Source organism: Ceratotherium simum, chromosome 33 (genome assembly GCF_057802395.1).
Source record: "Ceratotherium simum simum isolate JZ-2026a chromosome 33, ASM5780239v1, whole genome shotgun sequence".
NCBI classification, from domain to species: domain Eukaryota; kingdom Metazoa; phylum Chordata; class Mammalia; order Perissodactyla; family Rhinocerotidae; genus Ceratotherium; species Ceratotherium simum.
In genome coordinates, this window is record NC_141932.1 from 12,333,395 (window position 1) to 12,356,252 (window position 22,858).

General features: G+C 50.3%; 1 protein-coding gene across 1 annotated transcript; it reads left to right on the top strand.

Annotated features, from left to right (window-relative positions):
• Positions 1-6,595: 6,595 nt before the first annotated feature.
• Positions 6,596-21,933, top strand: TSKS (testis specific serine kinase substrate). The gene is made up of 11 exons (XM_004440293.3): positions 6,596-6,769; positions 7,134-7,359; positions 15,214-15,309; positions 15,511-15,594; positions 15,911-15,994; positions 16,579-16,865; positions 17,447-17,641; positions 18,068-18,241; positions 18,930-19,065; positions 20,145-20,269; positions 20,403-21,933. The coding sequence occupies exons 1-11, from the start codon at positions 6,600-6,602 to the stop codon at positions 20,557-20,559; spliced, it is 1,734 nt and encodes a 577-aa protein (XP_004440350.1). The 5' UTR covers positions 6,596-6,599; the 3' UTR covers positions 20,560-21,933.
• The last annotated feature ends 925 nt before the right edge of the window (positions 21,934-22,858 follow it).

Sequence of the window (22,858 nt, forward strand, 5' to 3'; positions counted from 1 at the left end):
ATGAAGTTTGGGCAAGTCTTTTTTGGTTTTAAGGTGGAGCATTAAGGGTCCGGCTCGGCTCGGCTCGGCCCGGCCCGGTGGCTTAGCGGTTAAGTGCGCACGCTCTGCTGCCAGTGGCCTGGGTTCAGATCCCGGGCGCGCACTGATGCACCGCTCCTCCGGCCATGCTGAGGCCGTGTCCCACATACAGCAACTAGAAGGATGTGCAGCTGTGACAGACAACTATCTACTGGGACTTTGGGGGAAAAAATAAATAAATAAAATCTTTAAAAAAAAAAAAAGGGTCCGGCTCTTTGGCCTAGTGGTTAAGTTGGGTGTGTTCCGCCTTGGCAGCCTGGCTTTGGTTCCCGGGTGCAGACCTACATCACTCGTCGGTGGCTATGTTGTGGCAGCGACCCACATACAAAATAGAGGAAGATTGGCATAGATGTTAGCTCAGGGTGAATCTTCCTCTAGCAAAAAAAAAAAAAAAAAGGAGCATTAAGAAGCAGCCCCAGAACAACTGAACAACAAAAAAACAAAGAACCCGATCAAAAAAATGGGCAGAGGGGGCTGGCCCGGTGGTGCAAGCAGTTAAGCGGGCGCACTCCACTGTGGCGGCCCAGGGTTCGCCAGTGCGGATCACGGGTGTGACCCGACGCACCACTTGGCAAGCCATGCTGTGGCGGCATCCCATATAAAGTAGAGGAAGATGGGCATGGATGTTAGCCCAGGGCCAGTCTTCCTCAGCAAAAAAGAGGAGGATTGGCATCAGATGTTAGCTCAGGGCTGGTCTTCCTCAAAAAAAAAAAAAAAAAGGGCAGAGGAAATGAACAGACACTTCTCCAAAGAAGATATACAGATGGCCAGTAGGCACGTGAAAAGATGTTCAACATCACTAATCATCAGGGAAATGCAAATCCAAACCACACTAAGAAATCATCTTACACCTGTTAGAATGGCTATAATCACCAAGACAAAAAACAACAAACGCTGGAGAGGCTGTGGAGAAACGGGAATCCTAGTTCATTGCTGGTGGAAATGCAAACTGGCACAGCCTCTATGGAAAACAGTGTGGAGATTTCACAAAAAATTAAAAATAGAAATACCTTATGACCCAGCCAGCCTGCTACTGGGTGTCTACCCAATGAATCTGAAATCAACAACCCAAAGAGGCTTATGCACCCCTATGTTCATCGCAGCATTCTTCACCATAGCCAAGACATGGAAGCAACCCAAGTGTCCCTCGACTGATGACTGGATGAAGAAGATGGGGCTGTGTCACACAGCCCCTCGCTGTGTGACATTAGGCAAGACCTACTCCTCTCTGAGCTTCAGTTTCCTCTCTGGTGAAACGATGCACTGGGCTCTGTTCCACCCTGTCTCTCCCACTCCCGCTGCCAGAGGGTGGATGGGGCACCACCGAATCTGGTGCCACTCATGGCACGGACTTCCGGGACCCACCCTGAGCAGCCAGTCCTGAGCCCATTGGAAAAGCACTTAACATCCTGTGGGACCTTGGCCATCAGGCCTGGGCTCCAGCCCAGCCCCAGCTCTCCTCCTCTGCCTTCCTTCAGGCCCGCACACTGCCTAGGGCCCATGATCCATGGATGTGCTCCCACTGGACCTGCGACCTGTCCCATATGGTACGCAGGCACCTGAAGCAGAAAAGATTAGTTCAAGGAATTTTCAGCCCACAGGCAGAGAGGTTTCTTTTCTGATACCTCCCAAGGGAAAAAGTTACCTGAGCAAGGTGAGCTCCATCATACTCAGAGCCTGCAGGTGACCAGAGATATTAAGAAGGTGAGGGGAGGGATAAAGGGCTGGCCAAATCCTTGAACCACCCAGGGAAGGGGCTGGCAGTGTTTCCCCTTCAGCAGGCCCAGTGGTAGTGCAGTGAGCAAAGAGAACACATTTATTCCGGAATCAATGAACTAGATCTCAAATATTTTAAATGTCTTTATTAAAGTCCATCCCTTTTAAAAAAAAAAAAAATACTGCTCAGCCATAAAAAAAGACAAAATTGTCCCATTCACAACAACATGGATGGACCTTAAGGGTATGATGTTAAGCGAAATAAGCCAGAAAGAGAAAGACAGACACCACATGAGTTCACTTATAAGTGGAAGATAAACCAACACACAGACAGAGAGAACTGTTTGGTGGTTACCAGGGGCAAGGGGGGTGGGGGTGGGCACAAGGGGTGAAGGGATGCATTTATATGGTGACTGACAAACAATAATGTACAACAAAAATTTCACAATAAAGAAAAAAAATTTCGATGTCTCTGTTAGATAGCTAATTACTGAAAAATTTGGCTAATAGGATTTGAGGAAAAAATAGCTATATTATATATTTTTAAAAATTTTAGCAATCATCTTACCCTCCAATAAAAACACTCCATCTTCTGTGAAAAAAAAACAAAAAAACGAGGGAACCCCAGAAGCCCCTTGAGGAGCTCATGGGTTGAACCACCAATAACTTCTAAGACTTTGACCTGAGCAAATCAATTCTTGATTTTTCTCCAGAAGAACTGGACTCATCCCCAGTCTTCCCATTTTGGCAAATGGGCCCTCCATCAATCACCCAGGCACTCTTGCCAGACCCTTCCCTGTCCCTTACCCCAAACCAAGGCCAGAACACATCCGGAAGCAGCCCCCTCCCTCCATCACCACTACGTCACCCATGCAGGCCACCATCACCATCGTGTCTCGCCTGGAACCTCACAGCGACACCCCTTGCCCCTTTCCCTGCTTCCCTCCCAGCCCCCCACAGTCCACTCTCCACACGCACTCAGGTGTTTTGCACCATCAGTCAGCCGTGTCCTCCCCCAGCTTAAATGCTCCAGCCACATGGCCCTCCTCTTGGCCATTCAGATTCTCCAGACTCATTCCTGCCCCAGCTTTCCCCATGGCTGGTTCCCCCTCATCCTTCAGGTCTCAGTGTAACGTCCCCCTTTGGAGACAACTTCTGGATTTAGGGATTTAATGTAACCCCTCCCTCTCATACTCAAACACGTTATGGTACTTTTATTAATATTACTATTATTTTTTGTGTGTGTGTGAGGAAGATCAGCTCTGAGCTAACATCCATGCCAATCCTCCTCTTTTTGCTGAGGAAAACCAGCTCTGAGCTAACATCTATTGCCAATCCTCCTCCTTTTTGTTTTTTCCCCCAAAGCCCCAGCAGATAGCTGTATGTCATAGCTGCACATCCTTCTAGTTGCTGTATGTGGACGCGGCCTCAGCATGGCCGGAGAAGCGGTGCGTGGGTGCTCGCCCGGGATCCGAACCCAGGCCGCCAGTATCGGAGCGTGAGCACTTAACCACTAAGCCATGGGGCTGGCCGCGTTATGGTACTTTTAAAAATGTATTATAGAGATTTTCAAATATTCCCCAAGGCAGAAGGGTATAATGCACCCCCGTAGATCCAGCTCCAAGTTTCAACATAGGTCCTTTACTGTTTCACTTGTAACCTCCTCCATCTCACTCCCCTACCCCCACTGGATTATTTTAAAGCAAGCACCTCTCATCATAACATTTCATCCCCATCACCCAGTTTCTTCCCCAACATTTTACTATGCAAATTTCTAAATATTCAGACAGTCACAACAACAGTCCAGTGAACACCCATATACCCCATCACCTCAATGCTCCCATTAACATTTCACTCCACTTGCTTTATCGAATATTTGTCTACCTGGCTTTCCCTGCCTCCATCCATTAATCTGTCTTGTGTTTTTGATGCATGCAAAGTAATTTGCAGACAGCATTATTCACAATAGCCGAGATATGGAAAGAACCTAAATGCCCATCAACAGATGAATGGATGAAAAAGATGTGGTACATATATACAACAGAATATTATTCAGCCAGGAGAAAGGAGGCTATCCTGCCATTTGCAGCATGGATGGAGCCTGAGCACATTAAGTTAAGTGAGAGAAGTCAGACAGAAGAAGACAAGTACGGTATGATCTCACTTATACCTGGAATCTAATTAAAAACAGGGAGTTTTTAAGATGGTGGTTATGTTACTGAACACAAACACAGGTGTGTTTACCGGCCACACAGGAGGGCCTAACTGGAACACCAGGCTTGTGGAGAGGGAAGAGGTTTATTATCAAAAGGCAGCCAGACGAGGAGATGGGAGTTAGAATTCAGATCCACCTCCTCCAAGGGAAAAAGGTAGGGGTTGTTATCTGGAGTTTTAGGTAGGGCAGGGCGAGCATGTGGCCGTGCTGGTTAGCGCCTTCCCACCAGCCTGCCTTTGGCCTTGAAGACTGAATTTCTTTTCCCTTGACTGTCTGGACCTTTCTGGTTAGTTTTTATCTTCAGCCTGTAGTGGACTTGTGAGACTGAAACTTGATGCCTGGACCTTGATTTCCTGGGAAAGATAGCTCATTCACATACTAAGGAGGGACAGAAAGGTCTGGTTAGTTTTAAACAACAGTTGATTATGCTGAATATGCACAGCTGCAGTTAGCAAAGCTTATCTCAAAACTTTTTTTTTCTTTTCTTTTATCCCAGGGAAGATTTTTTTAACTCCTTTGTTCTCCGTTTCAGTTACCAAGGGATGAGGGATGGGGTGATAAGACTGATGTTGCTTAAGGGTACAAACTTATAACAGGTGATAAATAAACCATAGAGATATAATGCACAGTGTAATGAATATAGACAGCAATATTGTACTATAATTATGTAATGTGATAAATATTGCTACAATGGCAATCATATTACAATATATAAATGTATCATAGTAACACATTGTACACCTTAAATTTACAGAGTGTTATATGTCAAATTTACTCAATTAAAAAAAACAAAAACAGGGTCCTGCCCGGTGGCATAGTGGTTAAGTTTGCATGCTCTGCTGCAGTAGCCCAGGGTTCACGGGTTTGGATCCTGGGCGTGGACCTACACACTGCTCATCAAGCCATGCTGTGGCAACACCCCACGTACAAAATAGAGGAAGATTGGCACAGAAGTTAGCTCAGGGACAACCTTCCTCATCAAAAAATAAATAAATAAAATTAAATTTAAAAAACAAAGTTGCAGATATCAGTACCCTTCATCTGTGTTGTGGGTTGAATTGTGTCCCTCCAAAGATCTTCAAGGGGGCCAGCCCCGTGGCGTAGTGGTTAAGTTCAGCTTGCTCTGCTTTGGCCACCTGGGTTCGTGGTTTCTGATCCTGGGCGTGGACCTACACCACTCGTCAGCCATGCTGTGGCAGTGACTCACATACAAAGTGGAGGAAGATTGGCACAGATGTTAGTTCAGGGCTAATCTTCCTCAGCAAAAAAAAAAAAAAAAAGATGTTCAAATCCTAACCCCAGTACCTGTGAATTTGACCTTATTTGGAATTAGGGTCTTTGCAGATGATCAAGTTAAGATGAGGTCATTTGGGGGTGGGCCCTAATCGAATATGACCAGGGTCCTTAAAAGGGGGAAATCTGGACACAGAGATATACACATCCAGAGAGAAGACAATGAGAAGACACAGGGAGAAGATGGCCATCTACAAGCCGCGGAATGCTTAAGGATACCAGAAGGTGGGAGAGAGGCCTGGAACAGATTCTCCCTCCCAGCCTCAGAAGGAAGTGGCCAGCCCCATGGCCCAGTGGTTAAGTTTGGCACACTCCGATTTGGCGGCCCAGGTTCGGTTTCCGGGTGTGGACCTACATCACTGGTCAGTGGCCATGCTGTGGCAGCGATCCACATACAAAATAGAGGAAGATTGGCACAGATGTGGGCTCAAGGCAAATCTTCCTCAACAACAACAACAAAGAAGGAACCAACTCTGCCAACATCTTGATCTTGGACTTCTGGCCTCTAGAACTGTGAAACAATAAATGTCTGTGGTTGAAGCCTCCTGTCTGTGATACATTGTTATGGTGGCCCCAGGAAACTAATACAATCTCAAATACTTCCATATACATATCAGTAACTCTAGTTCAAGGTTTGTTTCGATTCTTTTTTAACAGGCAAAATTCACACACCATGAAAGGCTCAGCTCCCACGTGCACAGATGGATGATCTTTGACAAATGCACGCTCCACCATCGTCGAGTTCTGATTCCCTTTATGTCACTGATCCACATCCGGTATCTTTTGTTTGTTTCTCTCTATTGCTCACCTACCCCGCCCCGCAGCCCCCCATAGAATGTAATACTCTCCAGGGCTGGGACTCAATCTTCATTCGCCAGCATCCCCCAGATCCTGGGAAAGTGACAAGTCCAGGGTATTGTGTGAAGAATCAAGTATGAATGTGGACAGCTGGTGACCCCACAGTTGGTCTCAGGGAGAGGGAAGTTGGACCCCTCCCAAGAACCGGTGGGCCCATCCGTGGTAAGTTCTGGACTAGGATGAATCCACTGTGGTTCTGAAGAGAGGGGTACATATCGGGGTAGAACTAGAATCCTGGACAAGAAGAGTCCACTGAGAGCCTCTGGGGGAACACGCTGAGCCAGCATCTCTCCGTCCCCTGTGACCCCCCCCAATCGTGTGGAGTGGTTGTGTCCTTTATGAGGCAGTCTGTTGGGGACAGGAACTTTGAGGGTCAGTGGTCAGAGTAGGTGGAGAGTCTCAGAGGAAGGAGCCCCTGGGAGCTGGGCCCCCACATGCCATGGCGAGCGTGGTGGTGAAGACCATCTGGCAGTCCAAAGAGATCCACGAGGCCGGGGACCCCCCTGCGGGGGTCGAGAGCCACTCCCAGCTGGTCCCCGAGGCTCCTGGGGGAGTGACCAGCCCAGCCAAGGGGATCTCGAAGAAAAAGAAGGCCGTGTCGTTCCATGGGTGGGTTTGTCACACCCTGTCGGGGACGGTCCTAGAGCCCAGCACTGCCTCCGACAGAGCAGGAGTCCCAGCGTGGGTGCTGGAGGAAGGGGAGGGGAGAAGAGGAGGGGCAGGGAAGAGGGCAAGGCGGAGGAGAAATAAAGAGCGTGGGAGGTGGAGAGGAAGAAGGTGGGCTGGAGGGAGGGAGGAAAAATTCAGTGGGGAAGGACAAAGTCAGGAGAAGGCAGGGGAATGGAGGAGGAGGAAGAAAGTAGGCAGCAAGGTTGGAGTCAAGAAAGAGTAGGGGGTGTGGAAACAGGGAGGGAGGAGGGGCCGTGTTCTGCTGGGGCTGCGTCCTGACCCTCTGCCCATTTCTCCACCCCAGGGTGGAGCCTCGGATGTCCCATGAGCCAATGCACTGGTGCCTGAACCTCAAACGGTCCTCGGCCTGCACCAATGTGTCACTGCTCAACCTGGCCACCACGGAGCCCACCGACTCCTCGGGGACAGACTCAACCACGGAGGACAGCGGCCTGCTGGCCCTGCCAGTGCCCCCCGCCTCCCCCACTCCACCCTGGGCTCCAGATGACCTAGACATCACGGAAATTCTGGTGAGGGGCCCCCGGCTGGGGAAGACAAGGGTCCTCACCCTGGTGGTAGGCAGATACTGAGGATGGGGGGGGTCTTCTTGATTTGGAATAAGAAGGTTCTAGCCACCCTTCGAGGCCCAGAGGAACAGCCAGCCACAAATCTGTCCCATCCTGGGTGAACGATGCCCGCTGCGTGGGAGCTGGTCTTTAGTTCATTCAGTCACTTCCAAATGTCCTGGGTGAGGCTGAGATCACAGTAGGAGTCAGGCCAGGTGCCTGCCCTGGGGATAGTCCCAGTCTGGTAGGGGCGACAGACACAGACTGGGGCCATAAATTCCATAATGGAGGTAACACTCACACACCACACTCCAGCCACAGAGACCTACCTGCAGTTACATCCCTTCCCCGAGCCCAGAAAAGGGCCCCTCAAACCAGGCTAGGGGTGTCAGGGAAAGCCTTCTGGAGGGCAGTGTTGAATCTGGGCTTTGACGGATGAGTAGGAGTTCTCTGAAGGGATCACCGAAGAATCCAGGGCAAAACGGGGAGGTGTTCCAGGCACCTCAGTTTCCTCATCTGTAAAATGGAAATGCACATGTTTGCTCTTTCAACAACTATTTCTTAAATGCCTATGATAGGCCAGGCACTGGTCTAGGAGCAGGAAATATAGCAGGACCAAAGAGAGAGTTCTGGATATAACCGTACCCACTTCATGAGGTTGTCATGACAACAGCGTGCAGTTCATTCATGTAACGTGCTTAGCACAGTAGCCAGCTGTGAGCACAGAACAAATGTTCATTGTCATTATTATTATTTATCCCCATTTCACAGATGAAGATATTGAGCCCCAAAAGATTCATAGCATACCCAAGGTCATGCAACTTGTAAGTAGCGGAGCCAGGCTTAGGAATTGGGGATGGGGGACACCCTGCGTTGCTGGGGGCAGTGGAGGTCATTGTGGGAGCCCTGAAGAGGAAGGCCTTGGTCCAGCTGGTCATGGTCAAGGAAGGCTTTCCAGAAAAGGCAACACACAAGCTGGATCTTGAAGATAAGAAAAGTGTTCCCCAGACAGAAGACAGGGAAGGGTGTTCCAGCTAGCTGGAACAGCATGTGCAAAAGGACAGGGGTTGAAAAGAGCCCGGGGAAGGGATGTAACTGCAGGTAGGTCTCTGTGGCTGGAGTGTGGTGTTTGAGAGAGATGAGGCTTGGGGGTGTGGTGGGCGCAGGCCACAGAGGCTGAGAATTGTGGGCATTCTCCTGAGGGCAATGGGGAGCCATTGAGCGTTCATGGGCAGGGGAGAGGAGCAACTCGAGGGTTTTGGCTCCATTCCCATTTACTGAGCACCTCCTCTGTGTCAGGCTCTGTGCCACATCCCTGCGGTGGGGATCTCTTTTTCCTCTCTTAGAAGTTCTGTCGGGGAAATGGAATAATTACCAGTTTAGAGATGAAAACAAAAATAACTGAGCTATAGAGAGGTGGAGTGGCCTCTGCAAGGTCGGAGAGCTTGTAAGAAGCAGGGCCAGGATTAGAAGCCTTGTGGGTGTGATGCTAAACCGAAAGTCCTTTCTTTCCCTAGAAGGCTCCTCTGTGGCTGGGTGGGAGACATCTGGAGGGGAGAGACTGGAGGCAGGGAGGCTGGAGAGGAGGCTAGGTGAGGGTCCGGGGTAAGGGGACCAGAAGGAGAGAAGGGGACAGGGCAGAGAGAGTCCCAGTGGGATGGATGCCCGGGAGACATCTCCTCCCCTAGCCAGAACAGTTTTCTCCCTCTCGTTGTGAGCATTGCTCAGGCAGCTCTTGCAGAGGTCTGCTCCCACTAGAGCTATTTCTGAGTCACGTGCCCCGTGGATTGTGATGCCTGGGAAAGAGCCCTGGGCAGCCAGGATCAAGGACTGATGCACCCGTGAGCTTGCTGTGGAGCTGCAGGGGAGCATGGGCCTCTACAGGCTTCAGATTCCTTCCCCGTGAAATGGAAAAAGTAATGACAGCCCGCACCTCAGGGTATGTGCAGGAGCAGAGAGAAGGTGGCCGGCAAGAGCACATACCAGCACTGAGCAGCTGAGCTATGTCAGGAGAGAAAGCTGGAGTGGGCAGAGAGGAGGGGGTGGAAACCCAGAGAGAGAGGGCGATAGAGACCCAGAGAGAGGGGGACAGAGACCCAGAGAGAGGGGGACAGAGACCAGAGAGGGGGGAACAGAGACCCAGGGAGAGGGGTACAGAGACCCATAGAGAGGGGGACAGAGACCCATAGAGAGGGGACAGAGACCCAGGGAGAGGGGGACAGAGACCAGAGAGAGGGGGACAGAGACCAGAGAGGGGGGGACAGAGACCCAGGGAGAGGGGGACAGAGACCAGAGAGAGGGGGACAGGGACCCAGAGAGAGGGGGACAGAGAGCCAGAGAGGAAAGGGGCAGACACCAGAGAGAGGAAGGACAGAGAACTAGAGAGGGAGGGAGGAGAACCAGGGGCGATGGAGACCCTGGTTGAAAGAGTGACAAGTCCCAGACGGGATGGAGAGACAGCGGGAGAATGGCGAAGCAGACAGCTTTGGCTCCTGTCTTAAGCTATGACATCTTTATGAGGCCAAAGGTTGCCACTGGGGAGGTGGTATTGCTTTTTGGGAAGGTCAGGGAATCAATGCAAAGATGGACAGGGCAGGTCTTCTGACCCATTTGCCACGTGTGCTGCTGTCTTCAGATCTCCCTGAGGCTGCTGTGCGGTCTTGGTGCTAAGCCCCTTCCCGGTAGATCCTGTCTTGTTTTCATTATTTTTAAGGATGCTGACACTGATCACTGTGCTTGGCTTATTGATCACATCATCTTGTTGACCCTTCCTCACTGCCGTCTGAGCAAGGTATCATCATTCCCATTTTATGAGAAAGGAAACTGAGGCAGGGGGATTGGATTTCCCAGTTGCACAGCATGTGGGTGGCGGAGGAGGAATTTGTCTCCAAGTCTCTGGTTCCCCCCATCATGCCATTCACTTTTCAGCCAAGGATGACAGGCTCTGCCTTCACCACTCCCCAAATCTGCTCTCAGTGAAGCTAAATCTCACCTCCAGAGACCCAAGCTGCCCTTTCTCTTTTTCAAAATATTGACCAAGGGCCTTCCTGGGCCAGCCCATGTTCCTGCCAACAGCAGCCCTATGAAGGTAGCTATTAGTCCCATCTCCATTTTCCACGCAGGGAAACAGAGGCACTGAGAGCTTAAGTCCCCTCCCTGAGGTCACACAGCTAGTAAGTGGGAGAACTGAGTGGACCCCAGGACCTGCTTTCCTTGTTCTCTAGAACAGCTACCTACAGAAAACCCAAGACCTTCTGGATCTTCAGTTTAAAAATATCACTTTGTGTATTGGTTAGCTATTGCTGTGAAACAAATTATCCCCAAACTTGAAACAACAAACCTGGAGTGGCTTAGCTGGGTGGTTCTGGCTTAGGGTCTCTCATGGGGTTGTGATCAAGATTTTGGTAGGGGCTACAGTGATCTGAAAAGTTGCCTGGGGCTGGAGGCTCCACTTCCAAGATGGTGCACTCTCATGGCTCTTGGCTGGAGGCCTCAGTTCCTCACCACATGGGCCTCTCCGTAAGTGGCTACTTATGACATGGCAGTTATCATTCCCCAGAGCAAGAGAGAGCAAGCAGGAAGCCACAGTTCCTTTCATGAACCAATCCCTTAAGTCACACACCACCACTTCCGCCTTATTCTATTTACTAAGTATGAGTCACTAAGTCCAGCCCACACTCAAGTGAGTAGAATAAGACTCCACATTTTAAGGAGCATCAAATAATTTATGGACATATTTTAAACCACCATGGTTTTGTGGGGCAAGGTTTTTCGTGTTTGTTTGTTTGTTTGTTTGTAGATGCCCTTCATCAGGATGAGGAAATTCCCTTCTATTTTTAGTTTGTTGAGTGTTTTTATTATAAAAAGGTGTTGGATTTTGTCAAATGCTTTTTTTCTGTCTATCGACATGATCATGTGTTTTTTCCCTTTATTCTATTAATATGCTATGTTATATTGATTAATTTTCATATGTTGAACAAACCTTGCATTCCTGGGATAAATCATACTTGGTTATGTTGTATAACCTTTTTATGCGGCTGGATTTGGTTTTCCAGTACTTTGTTGAGGATTTTGTGGCTGTATTCAGAAGGGATATTGGCTTGTAGTTTTATTTTCTTGTGATGCCTTTGATTTTTGTATCAGGATAACACTGGCCTCATACAATGAGTTAGGAACTGTTCCCTCCTCTTCTATTTTTTTGGAAGAGTTTGAGATGGATTGGTAGCAGTTCTTTTTTAAATGATTAGTAGAATTCACCAGTGAAGCCATCTGGTTCTGGGCTTTTCTTTGTTGGAAGTTTTTTGATTACTCACTCAATCTCTTTACTTGTTATGGGTCTATTCAGACGTCCTAGTTCTTCTTGAGTCAGTTTTGGCAGTTTGCATTTTTCTAGGAATTTTTCCATTTAATCTAGTGTCAACTTGAAAAGTAAATTTGCCTGTTATTTTCTCTCAAAATGAGTTCACTCAGGAATGGCCAAAAGAATTGCAACTCCAGATGTGCATGCTATGGCAAACCACAGGCAAATCAAGGAAAGAAAGGAAGGGAGCTGCCTTTATAGAGAAAAAGTGGGAGTAGGAAGGGGCTGTTCTAAAGGGAAGTCCATTGGGGGAAAGTAGCTATTCAGGGAGGCAACGGCTTCTCATTGGTTGAGCTGTGGCATTTCTCATTGGCTGGGCTGTTGCCGGGTGGGGAGAGAAATCTTCCTTCAGTAGTAAAGGAGTCTTACTTCCTGTCCAAGATGCAAGTATATGTCCTTCCTGTTTGGTGTAATTGAGGATGTGTGATAGTGTGGGAGAGCTCCCCCTACAGACCTCCCTGACTCCAATTTAGTTAAGGTTTATTTTGTTAATTTCCACAGTAGGTTATCAAATTTGATGACATACAATTGTTCATAGCATTCCCTTATAATCCTTTTCTTCTCTTAAGATAGGTAGTAATGTCCCCTCTTTCCATCCTGATTTTAGTATTTTGAGTCTTCTCTCTCTTTTTCGTGGCCAGTCTAGCTAAAGATTTGTCAATTTTGTTGATCTTTCAAAAAACTAACTTCTGGTTTTGCTGATTTTATCTATTTTTTTTATTCTTGATTTCATTTCTTCCCATTCTAATCTTTATTATTTTCTTCCTTCTGCCAGCTCTGGGTTTAGTTTGCTCTTCTTTTTTCTAGTTTCTTAAGGTGGAAGGTTCAGTTATTGATTTTGAGTTTTTCTTCCTTTCTGATGTAGGTGTTTACAGCTCTAGACTTCCCTCAAAATATTGCTTTGGCTGCATCCCATAAGTTTTGGTATGTTGTGTTTTCATTTTCCTTTATCCCAAAGTATTTTATAATTTCTCTTGGGATTTCTTCTTCTACTTATTAGTCGTTTATGAGTGTGTTGTTTAATTTCCATATATTTGTGAGTTTCCCAAATTTCTTTCTGCTATTGATTGCTAATTTCATTCTACTGAAGTCATTGAGGTCATAAAACATAGATTGTGTGACCTCAGTCCTTTTAAATTTGTAGAGACTTGTTTTGTGACAATATATGGTCTATCCTGGACCATATGAAGCACGTTTCATGAGCACTTGAGAAGAATGTGTATTTTGCTGTTGTTGGGTGGAGTATTCTACAGACGTTTGTTAGGTCTGGTTGGTTTACATTATTATTCAAGCCTTCAATCTCCTTGCTGATCTTCTCTCTAGTTGTTCCATCCGTTAGTGAAAGTAAGGTATCGAAGTCTCTAATGATTATTGTTGAATTGTCCATTTCTCCCTTTAATTCTGTCAGTTTTTGCTTCATGTGTTTTGAAGTTCTGTTAGGTGCATATATATTTATTATTGTTACATCTTCCCAGTGACTTGACTCTTACAGTTTTTGCCATTTTTTTCATTGTTTTTAGGGAGGGGTGGAATTTTGGATTCCTGACTCCACCATTTTGTTGATGTCACCTTAATACAGTATTTCTTATCACACTTGTTCTCCGGAGCAATCATGCCAGTAATGTGATGTTGTCCCCACCTTACGATCCAGGAAACTTGTTCTCTTTTCTCTTTGTGTATTAGTTCAGCAACTGTGAAAGAAACCAAAAGAACTGGTTTAAGCAGGGTAGTTTACTTCTCACATAAATGTCTCAACAGGTAGAACAGGTCTGCTCTTCTTTTTTTTTTTTTTTGTGAGGAAGATCAGCCCTGAGCTAACATCTGCCAATCCTCCTCGTTTTTTGGCTAAAGAAGACTGGCCCTGGGCTAACACCCATGCCCATCTTCCTCCACTTTATATGGGATGCCGCCACAGCATGGCTTGACAAGTGGTGCATCAGTGCTCACCCAGGATCCGAACCGGCGAACCCTGGGCCGCCGCGGTGGAGCACGCACACTTAACTGCTTGCGCCACCGGGCCGGCCCCAGGTCTGCTCTTCAAATGCAGCAGGTTGCAGGCTCCTGTGTTCTGGTGGCTCAGCTATTAAGTCACAAGTTTGTCCAATGAAACAAAAAAACACAAAGTAGCATAGCATAAACAAGATGGAAAATGTTATCTCTCGCGTGTAAAAGTGTGGTGGCTCTACAGTGCTGAGGATTCAGGCTTCTTCTATCTTGTGTCGTCCATCTCATGGTCCAAGATGGCTGCTCTAGCTTTAGCCATCAGCTTTGCATTCCAGCCAGTAGGGAGAGAGAAAGGGGGAAGTTCTCCCTCCTTTCCTTTATTCAAAGCATGACTTGAAAATTGCCTACATTATTTCCACTCACATTCCATTGGCCAGAACCTAGTCACATGGCCACATCTAGATGCAAGGGAGCCTGGGACATGTAGTCTTTCCCAGTCATGTGCCAAGCTAACTGTTCTACAAGTGTGGGAGAGAAGAGAGCAGATCCTGCCACACGCATCCCTCTAGAGTCACAATTTATTTGGCAGGAGTCACAAAGCATTTTATGGTGATATAAGGTAGCAATGATCAGAGGCCATACGGCATCATGGTTTAAAAGGCTCTGAGGATAGGGCCGGCCCCGTGGCTTGGTGGTTGAGTGAGCGCGCTCCGCTGCTGGCGACCCGGGTTCGGATCCCGGGCTCGCACAGACGCACCGCTTCTCCGGCCATGCTGGGGCCGCGTCCCACGTACAGCAACTAGAGGGATGTGCAGCTATGACACGCAGCTGTCTGCTGGGGCTTTGGGGGGAAAAAGTAAATAAATAAAAAATCTTTAAAAAAAAAAATAAAAAAATAAAAAAAAAATAAAAGGCTCTGAGGATAAATTCTGACGAGGCCACCCCATGTGCTGTGTACCTGGAGTGGAAGGGACATCCCTTCTCTGAGCCTTATTTGCTTCACTTGCAAAATGGGCCCAATAACCTCAAGAGGTGTGGTTTTGAGGAATCAAAGGGGAAGTGTGTGTAACTGCTTGGCCTGGTGCCTAGTGAGTGCTTATATCTGGAAAGTGGGTTATCTTTAGAATTCTCCGGTGCCTGGAGAAAGACAGAGCATGTGTTTTCAGAGTTTATCTTATTTATGTCTGTGGACCCCAAAGGCATTTTTATCTCAGTGTTGGGTTGAGACCATCTTTCTTCCCCCACATGTCTGAACGCCCCCTCCTACCCACTACCTCCTGGATCCTACTTAATTTTCTTCCCATTCACCAAGCGGAAAGCGAGTCCACTCCCTGGTGTTATGGAGCAGGAAATACCAAGAATCTAAGAGGCGCAGCCCTGGCCCAAAGTCACACAGCCATTCCAGGGCAGAATCAAGGTGGAATCCCAGCCTCCATCCAGCTCTAGACTTTCTCTTAGGGTTGGGGTTTGCTCCCACACACCCACTGACCCTCTTGTCTTCCTGTCTTCCCCAGAGTGGGGTCAACAGCGGATTAGTCCGTGCCAAAGACTCCATCACCAGCTTGAAGGAGAAGACCACCCGGGTTAACCAGCACGTGCAGACCCTGCAGGTGTGAATACCCCCTCCAACACCTCCTCTTCCTCCAGGCCATGTTCCCCTCTTAAAGCCTTCCCCCAACTCAATGTACCCATAGACCAGTTGGGGAGGTTGAGGCTCAGAAGGGAAAGGCACCTTCCCATGCCCAGCCTCTCCTCCCCACAGGGTCTCCCCTTGTGGCTCTGGCTAACCCGTCTTCCCTTCCATGCTCCAGAGTGAGTGTTCTGTGCTGAGCGAGAATCTAGAGAGAAGGCGGCAAGAGGCAGAGGAACTGGAAGGGTACTGTAGTCAACTCAAGGTGAGCCACTGGGGAGCAGGAGTGGGGTGGGGAGAGGGGAGTGGCAGCAGGAAGAGGGTGCGAGGAAGCGGGAGGAGTGGAGTGGTGGACACGAGAGGGGTGGGAGGAAATGGAAACGCAGCATGGGAGAAGTCAAAAGAGGAAGCCATCCCTTTAGCGAAGGGAACCGGGCTGATAAGCAGAAGGCAGATGTTGGGGATGAAGTGAGCGTGTCTTGCGTGCGGGGTTGGAGCCTGTATGGAAAGAGCGAGAGTGAGGGTCGGAGGGCGGAACTGGAATGGGAAGGCAGGGCCCTTGCCCTGGTGTCCTGATGCAGGAGAACTGCCGGAAGGTGACCCGGTCGGTGGAAGATGCTGAAATAAAAACCAGCGTCCTGAAACAGAACTCTGCCCTGCTGGAGGTAAGGGGTTGGGCACGGGGTGGGGGTGGGGGCAGGCATCCCAGGATTTGGGGAAGAGAATCAGATGCATGAGGTACTTGAGGTAGACTTCAGGTGGGATTTCCTGCCCTGCCACCACCACCAGCACACTGCCCCTTCGTGTTCACGGTCATACTTCTCTGTGCACAGTCACATTCAGGTCCCAGAGAGAGGGATTCCTGTCGGACTTCGAGTGGGAATGCCCCTCCTGCCCACATGCCCACTCATTTCCCAACAAAATGCTGGAAAAGCTTCCATTGTTCTTCCTAAACAGAGGGACTAGAATTTGACACCCTGGAGGATTGGAGTGGGGGTGGAGGGCTGGATGGAGACGTGGAGGCAGGCATTCCAGGTTGAAGTGAGCTGGACTCCAGCTAGTCTTCAAATCAGACATCCTTCCCTAGGGACAGCAAGCGGGAGTCCATGTAGACTTCAAGTGGGACTTCCCAATATCGCATCCCCACATCCATTTACTTTCCAATCTCGGGATTCATGGGGTGGACGCGGGGGTGGAGGTGGTTGTGGGAGGCAAGGAGCTGGAACCCGTGTCCTCCTTCCGCGGCCAGGAAAAGCTCCGCTACCTCCAGCATCAACTGCAGGATGAGACGCCGCGGAGGCAAGAGGCCGAGCTGCAGGAGCTGGAGCAGAAGCTGGACGCCGGCCTCTCCCGGCAAGGCCTGGGCCCCACCGCGCAGCCCCCGGGCTGCTCCGGCCCGCCAGGGAGCCCCAAGGAACCCCCGCGACCGCGCGGCCTGGCCCCAGGTGGGTGGGGAATGGGGCCCCGGGCGGGGGAGAGCCCCATCGTGAGCGAGCAGGAGTTGCAGAAGGTCTCTGCCGGCCTCGAGGAGCTGCGGTGAGTGGGATCCGGGGGTGAAGCCTTGGAGAAGCTAAGCGGGCCCAGGGGCTGGAGCCTCCAGGTGCTAAGGTGGGTGGGCCCAGGGGTGGAGCCTTGAAGAACTTAGGGGACTGCACTTGGGGGGTGGAGCCTCGAAGAGCTGCGGAGGGAGTGTTCTAGGGGCGGTGACCTGGCAGAGCAGGCCTTCAAAGAACTGAGTTTTGAGTATAGGGCTGGCGGGAGGGAGGTCCGCATCTGGTGAAACCGAGGTGGGTGGGTTTTCGGAGCGGGCAGGTCCTTGGAGGATCCAAGTTCAGGGGGACAGGGTTGAGGTGAGCAGGGCCTTGAGGAAGCGGTGTCAAGAGGAGCTGATGTGGGGCTGGGGGGCAGGATGAGGGAAGGGCCAGGATACCTGATAAGGGGTTGGAGGTGGGTTTCTGGAGGACTCGGAGGATTCCAAAAAATGGACAGAACAATAGAATTCCGGGACTAGGGGGAGAGGGGGCGGGGTCTGGGTAATGGGCGTGGTCTTGGCGGGGCGGGGCCCAGGGGGCGTGTCCAAACCTACCACTGACACATCTTTACCTCTGCCCCTCCAGGAGGGAGGTGTCCTCGCTGACCGCTAGGTGGCATCAGGAGGAGGGGGCAGTGCAGGAGGCCCTGCGGCTGCTCGGGGGCCTGGGCGGCAGGCTCGACGGCTTCCTGGGCCAGTGGGAGCGGGCGCAGCGCGAGCAGGCGCAGACGGCGCGGGGCCTGCAGGAGCTGCGGGGCCGCACGGACGAGCTGTGCACCATGTAAGCGCCAAGGCGAGTGCGCGGCGTGAGGTGGGGGGCGGGGCCTTGAGGGAAAGGGTGGGCCAATCAGCTGGGTTCGACACCACATACTGACAGAAGGAAGCTCCAGTTAGAGAGTAGGGAGGGGCGTGCCATTCCTTATAAGGACTGGTGGGCGGAGCAATTAGAGAAGGGGTGTGTTACATACCTTAAAAGGACAAAGGGAGGAGCCAAGTAGGAACAGGGAAAGCCAATTAGAGAACAGGGAGGGGCATTCCAGACCTTAAAACGCAAAAGGAGGGCCAATCAGAGCAGAGAGGGGCGGGGCAGGGGCAGTATTGTAGACTAGATGGAGACAGAGGTATTGGGCTAATAATGGGTGGAGCCTTGCGAAGATTTTTCTGTTGGAGAGGCGACCTCGCAGCACTGGTTACTCTCACGCCTCAGGGTGGAGCGGTCAGCAGTGTCTGTGGCTTCACTGAGGAGCGAACTGGAGGGGCTGGGCCCAGTGAAACCGATTCTGGAGGAGCTGGCACGGCAATTTCAGAGCTCTCGAAGAGGATCTGACCTCTCCATGAACCTGGATCGGGCCCCCCAAGGCTCCTGTGCCCGTTGTGCCAGGTAAGGGGGCGGGGCCTGGCTGCGGGTGCATTCTGGGTCACGTTGAGGACAGAGCATTGAAGGAGGTGGGGCGTTGGTGAGAGTGGGATGAGAGGTTCACTGAGGGAGACAGGGCATCCTTGTGCGTGGTAGGACTGGCCAGTCCTGCTGCATTGTGGGAGCCATATTTCTTCCCTCCACACAAGGTGAAGTCAGTGTCTTGGGGAACGAGAGAAAGACCTGGTACATTTCGAGCATCCTGGATTTCTAGTGCATTGTGGGAAGATTGGGCTGTGGTACTCGGTGGGAGGTAGGGTTTTTCAGTGCATTGTGGGGAAGGTGAGACCTTGGTGTATTGGAGAGCCAAGAGATACCATGTCTGGTCTGCACTAGGAAGGCGGGGACTTTCAATATAATTTGGGGTCAGGTTTAACTAGTGCATTGTGGGAAATATGAGTTTTTGATGAACTGAGGGCTGCCTGGTGCCCTTTGGGAGTGGGAATCCCCAGGCACTGTGGGAATGCCCCACGTGCTGTGGGACCCAAAGGATACCTGATGCACTGTAGGTTGGCCTCAGTGCATGGTGGGAAGTTTGCGTGGGTGCATAAAGGAAACGGGACCTGGGTGGAGGCTGGGCGGGTGGGCATGGGACGTCTGGGAATGGAGTTGGTCCTAGACATCTTTCACCTGGTAACTACCCCTCCCCCAGCCAGGGACAGCAGTTGTCCACAGAGTCCCTGCAGCAGCTGCTGGAACGTGCTCTGACCCCGCTAGTGGACGAGGTGAAGCAAAGGGGTCTGGCTCCCGCCTGCCCCAGCTGCCAGAGGCTACACAAGAAGATTCTGGTACCAGGGACCATGGACCACCATGCTCCACTTTTCTGTCAGGGCGAGGGGAGGGGAGCCCCGGGCACAAGGTTACTGGGAAGGGCTGAGCTGTGGGCAGCAGGTGTTGGGAGAACACTCTGCTCTGATGCATCGGGGTGGGGGGAGGGGCAAGCAGTTCGGCGGTTAGTAAGTCATAGGTCAATCATTATGGAACGTTGGGTGATGGACTTGGGCCCAAAGCATGATGGGACATTGGATCTGATGCATTGTGGGACACTGGAGACAGACACCAGCCTACACCTTTATGGAATATAGGCCTGATTTTCTATAGACTTAAGAGAGGCAAGGCATTATATGGGGTCATTGAGGTCAGACAAGGGACCCAGCGAATATAGGTCGTAGTAAGCTAATGCATTATGGGAAGTGGAACCACAGCTCTTCATGAGGTGTGGCACCACAGACTCTAGCCCAATAGCTAACGGAACTTGAAACCTATGCACATTCTGAAACAGAGAGAGCTAATGGATGATGGGAAATTGGCCTAATGTATGATGGGATCTAAGTTGTAGGGGGTGAGACAGATAAGTGAGGCAGGATGGGACAAGGATGTCCTATAGGACTAATACCTGATAGCACGTGGGGCCTGGTGCATGGTAGGATATAGGGAACCAGAGCACTATTATTGTGACAAAGATGCTGGGTACTGGATAAGGAGATGGGGGGTCTTGTGAATTATGGGATGTGGAAGAGCAACACGTGATGGGATGCTGGAGCCCAGGCACACATCAAATGCATGACGGTTCATGGGCATTAGGGGACGATACGATAGATGCTGATTTAGTGCCTGCTGGGACACAGAAGGCCAGTGCGTTAGGGGACAGAGGGCGGGACAGACACAGGTTGAGCGCACGGTGGAACTGGGAGGCCAGTGCACTGTGGGACGCTGGGGTCAGTCTCAGGCTTGAGGCACAGTGGGATATCCTGGGGGAGGAACGCGGGCCTCATGGGACCCTGCCCCTTGCCCTCCGCGATCCAGCTCCCCCTCCACCCCCAGCCCAGTCCGGCAAGCCCAGCCGCGCCTACACTCCTCTCCCCAGGAGCTGGAGCGCCAGGCCTTGGCCAAACACGTCAGGGCAGAGGCCCTGAGCTCCACCCTTCGGCTGGCCCAAGACGAAGCCTTACGGGCCAAGAACTTGCTGCTGACGGACAAGATGAAGCCGGAGTGAGGAAGGAGGCTGAGGGCATGGGAGGAGGGTGAGGTCTTGGGGAAAGGGCCTGAGTCACCCCATCCTTCCGCTCCAGATCCACGGCATCCGGCCCCGCCAGCACCAACTCCCCACTCTCTGTCATTACAGGGAGAAGGGGGCCGCTCTGGACTATCTGCACTTGAAGATGTGCTCCCTCCACGACCAACTCAGCAACCTGCCACTTGAGGGTTCCACAGGGACGATGGGGGGAGGAAGCAGTGGAGGAGCCCCCCCGAAACGTGGGGGCCCAGCCCCTGAACAATAAATGGCCCCTCATGCTGGCATGAATTCTGTCTCCTTTTTGGCACCAAAAGAGGGCTGGTAAATTGCACACACAGACCATGCCCTCAGTCCTCAGCCAGCAGGGTGTCATAGTTTCCAGAGCAGTGCTGATGATGGTACAGTTCTTTGAAAAGGAGGTACAGGGTAGAAATAAGGTTCTGTGGTGCAGTTTGGACCTGTCCAGCCAACATTTTTTAGGATGCTTTTTTTTTTTTTTGGTGAGGAAGATTGGCCCTGAGCTAACATCTGTTGCCAGTCTTCCATTTTTGCTTGAGGAATGTTGTCACTGAGCTAACATCTGTGCCCATTTTCCTCTATTTTGTATGTGGGATGCTGCCACAGCATGGCTTGATGAGCGGTGTGCAGGTCTGCGCCCGGGATCCTAACCTGCGAACCCCAGGCTGCTGAAGCAGAGCACATGAACTTAACCACTATGCCACCAGGCCGGCCCCCTTAGGATGCTTTTTACTAGATAATTCTATTGTCTGTTGCTGTGTAAAAAATTATTCCCCCCAACCTTAGCTGCTTAAAACAGTAAACATATATTATCTCACACAATTTCTGAGGGTCAGGAATCTGGGAGTGGCTTAGTTGGATAGTTCCGGCTCAGGTCCTCAGGAGGTTGCAGTCAAGATGTCAGCCGGGGCTGCAGTCATCTGAAGGCTAGACTGGGGCTGGCGGTTGTGCTTCCAAGATGGCGCACCCACATGGCTTTTGGTTGGAGGCCTCAGTTTATTGCTGTCTGTGGGCTGGAGGCCCCAGTTTCTCATGGCAGCTGACTTCGCCCAGAGCAAGTGGTCTAAGAAAGAACAAGCAGAAAGCTGCAGGGCCTTCAATGGCCTGATCACAAGTCTCTGATGTTGCAAACCATCATTTCCCCCCTTTCTGCTCATTAGAATTGAGTCCCTAAGTCCAGATCATACTCAAGGGGTGTGTCAAAGAATTTGCAGACAGATTTTGAGGAGAATATCAGTTTGTGGACATATTTTAAACTGCAACGGTAATGCTCTTTTTAGACTTTTAATTGAAGTGTAATATAAACAGAAAAGTTCACAGATTAAAAGTGTACAGCTCAGTGGGTTATCATGAAATGGACGTATTCATGTAACCACCCCCAAGATTTAGAAACCGCACCTTTACCAGCACCCCCCAAATCCCCTCTCATGCCCCCCCAACCACTACCCTTTCCTTCTACCCCAAAGGTAACCCCTACGCTTCTAACACCATTGCAATAAGGTAAGAAAAGAGAGAATAGATGAATGAGGAAGGAAGACAACTATCATTATTCCCAGATGGCATAATTGTGCATATAAAGAATCATAGTGAATACAATAGAATCTATAAAGTATTAAAAATCAATGAGGGCCGGCCCCGTGGCTTAGCGGTTAAGTGCGTGCTCTCCGCTGCCGGCGGCCCGGGTTCGGATCCCGGGTGCGCGCCGAGGCGCCGCTCCTCCGGCCATGCTGGGGCCGCGTCCCACATACGGCGACTGGAAGGATGTGCAGCTATGACAGACAACTATGTACTGGGGCTTTGGGGGAAAAATAAATAAATAAACTCTTTAAAAAAAAAAAAAAAAAAAAAATCAATGAGTTTAGCAAAGAAGCTAAATAAAGGTGAGCATCAAAAAAATCTATTTATTTCTATATTCCAGTGATAAAAAGTTAGAAAATGAAAAAAATTGCAAGGTACTAGTTCTATTTTTTTTGGTGAGGAAGATCAGCCCTGAGCGAACATCCGATGCCAAGCCTGCTCTTTTTTTGTTGAGGAAGACTGGCCCTGGGCTAACATCTGTGCCCATCTTCCTCTACTTTATATGGGACGCTGCCGCAGCGTGGCTTGACAAACCGTGCGTGGGTGCGTAACCAGGATCCGAACCTGCGAACCCCAGGCCGCTGAAGCGGAGCACGCGCACTTAACCGCAGCACCACCGGGCCGGACTCTCAAGGTACTATTTCTAAGTAGCATAAAAATCGTTTATAAGATATTCTTATAAGGATATTACTTCTCCCCCAATTGATTTATAGGTTCAAAGCTAGCAGATTTGAGATTTATTGATGTGACTTCATTTGTACCCACAGGTGATGGGAACTGGGGGGTCTAAAATCCCTCAGAGGATGAATAATCCTTCTCATTTTACAGAGCACTGTGGACTGTATGTTTGTGCTCCCCGCCCCCACTCATATGTTGAAGCCTTGATCCCCAGTGTGATGGTATTTGGAGATGGGGCCACTGGGAGGTAATTAAGTTTAGATGAGGTCATGTGGGTGGAGCCCCCATGA

What these genes read in the sequence shown, in the direction of transcription:
- TSKS (XM_004440293.3), top strand. Translation starts at nt 6,600, where the DNA reads ATGGCGAGCGTGGTGGTGAAGACCATCTGGCAGTCCAAAGAGATCCAC. An exon ending in AAGGCCGTGTCGTTCCATGG is followed by an intron (nt 6,770 to 7,133) that starts GTGGGTTTGTCA and finishes TCTCCACCCCAG; the next exon opens with GGTGGAGCCTCGGATGTCCC. An exon ending in TCCTGTGCCCGTTGTGCCAG is followed by an intron (nt 18,242 to 18,929) that starts GTAAGGGGGCGG and finishes CCCCTCCCCCAG; the next exon opens with CCAGGGACAGCAGTTGTCCA.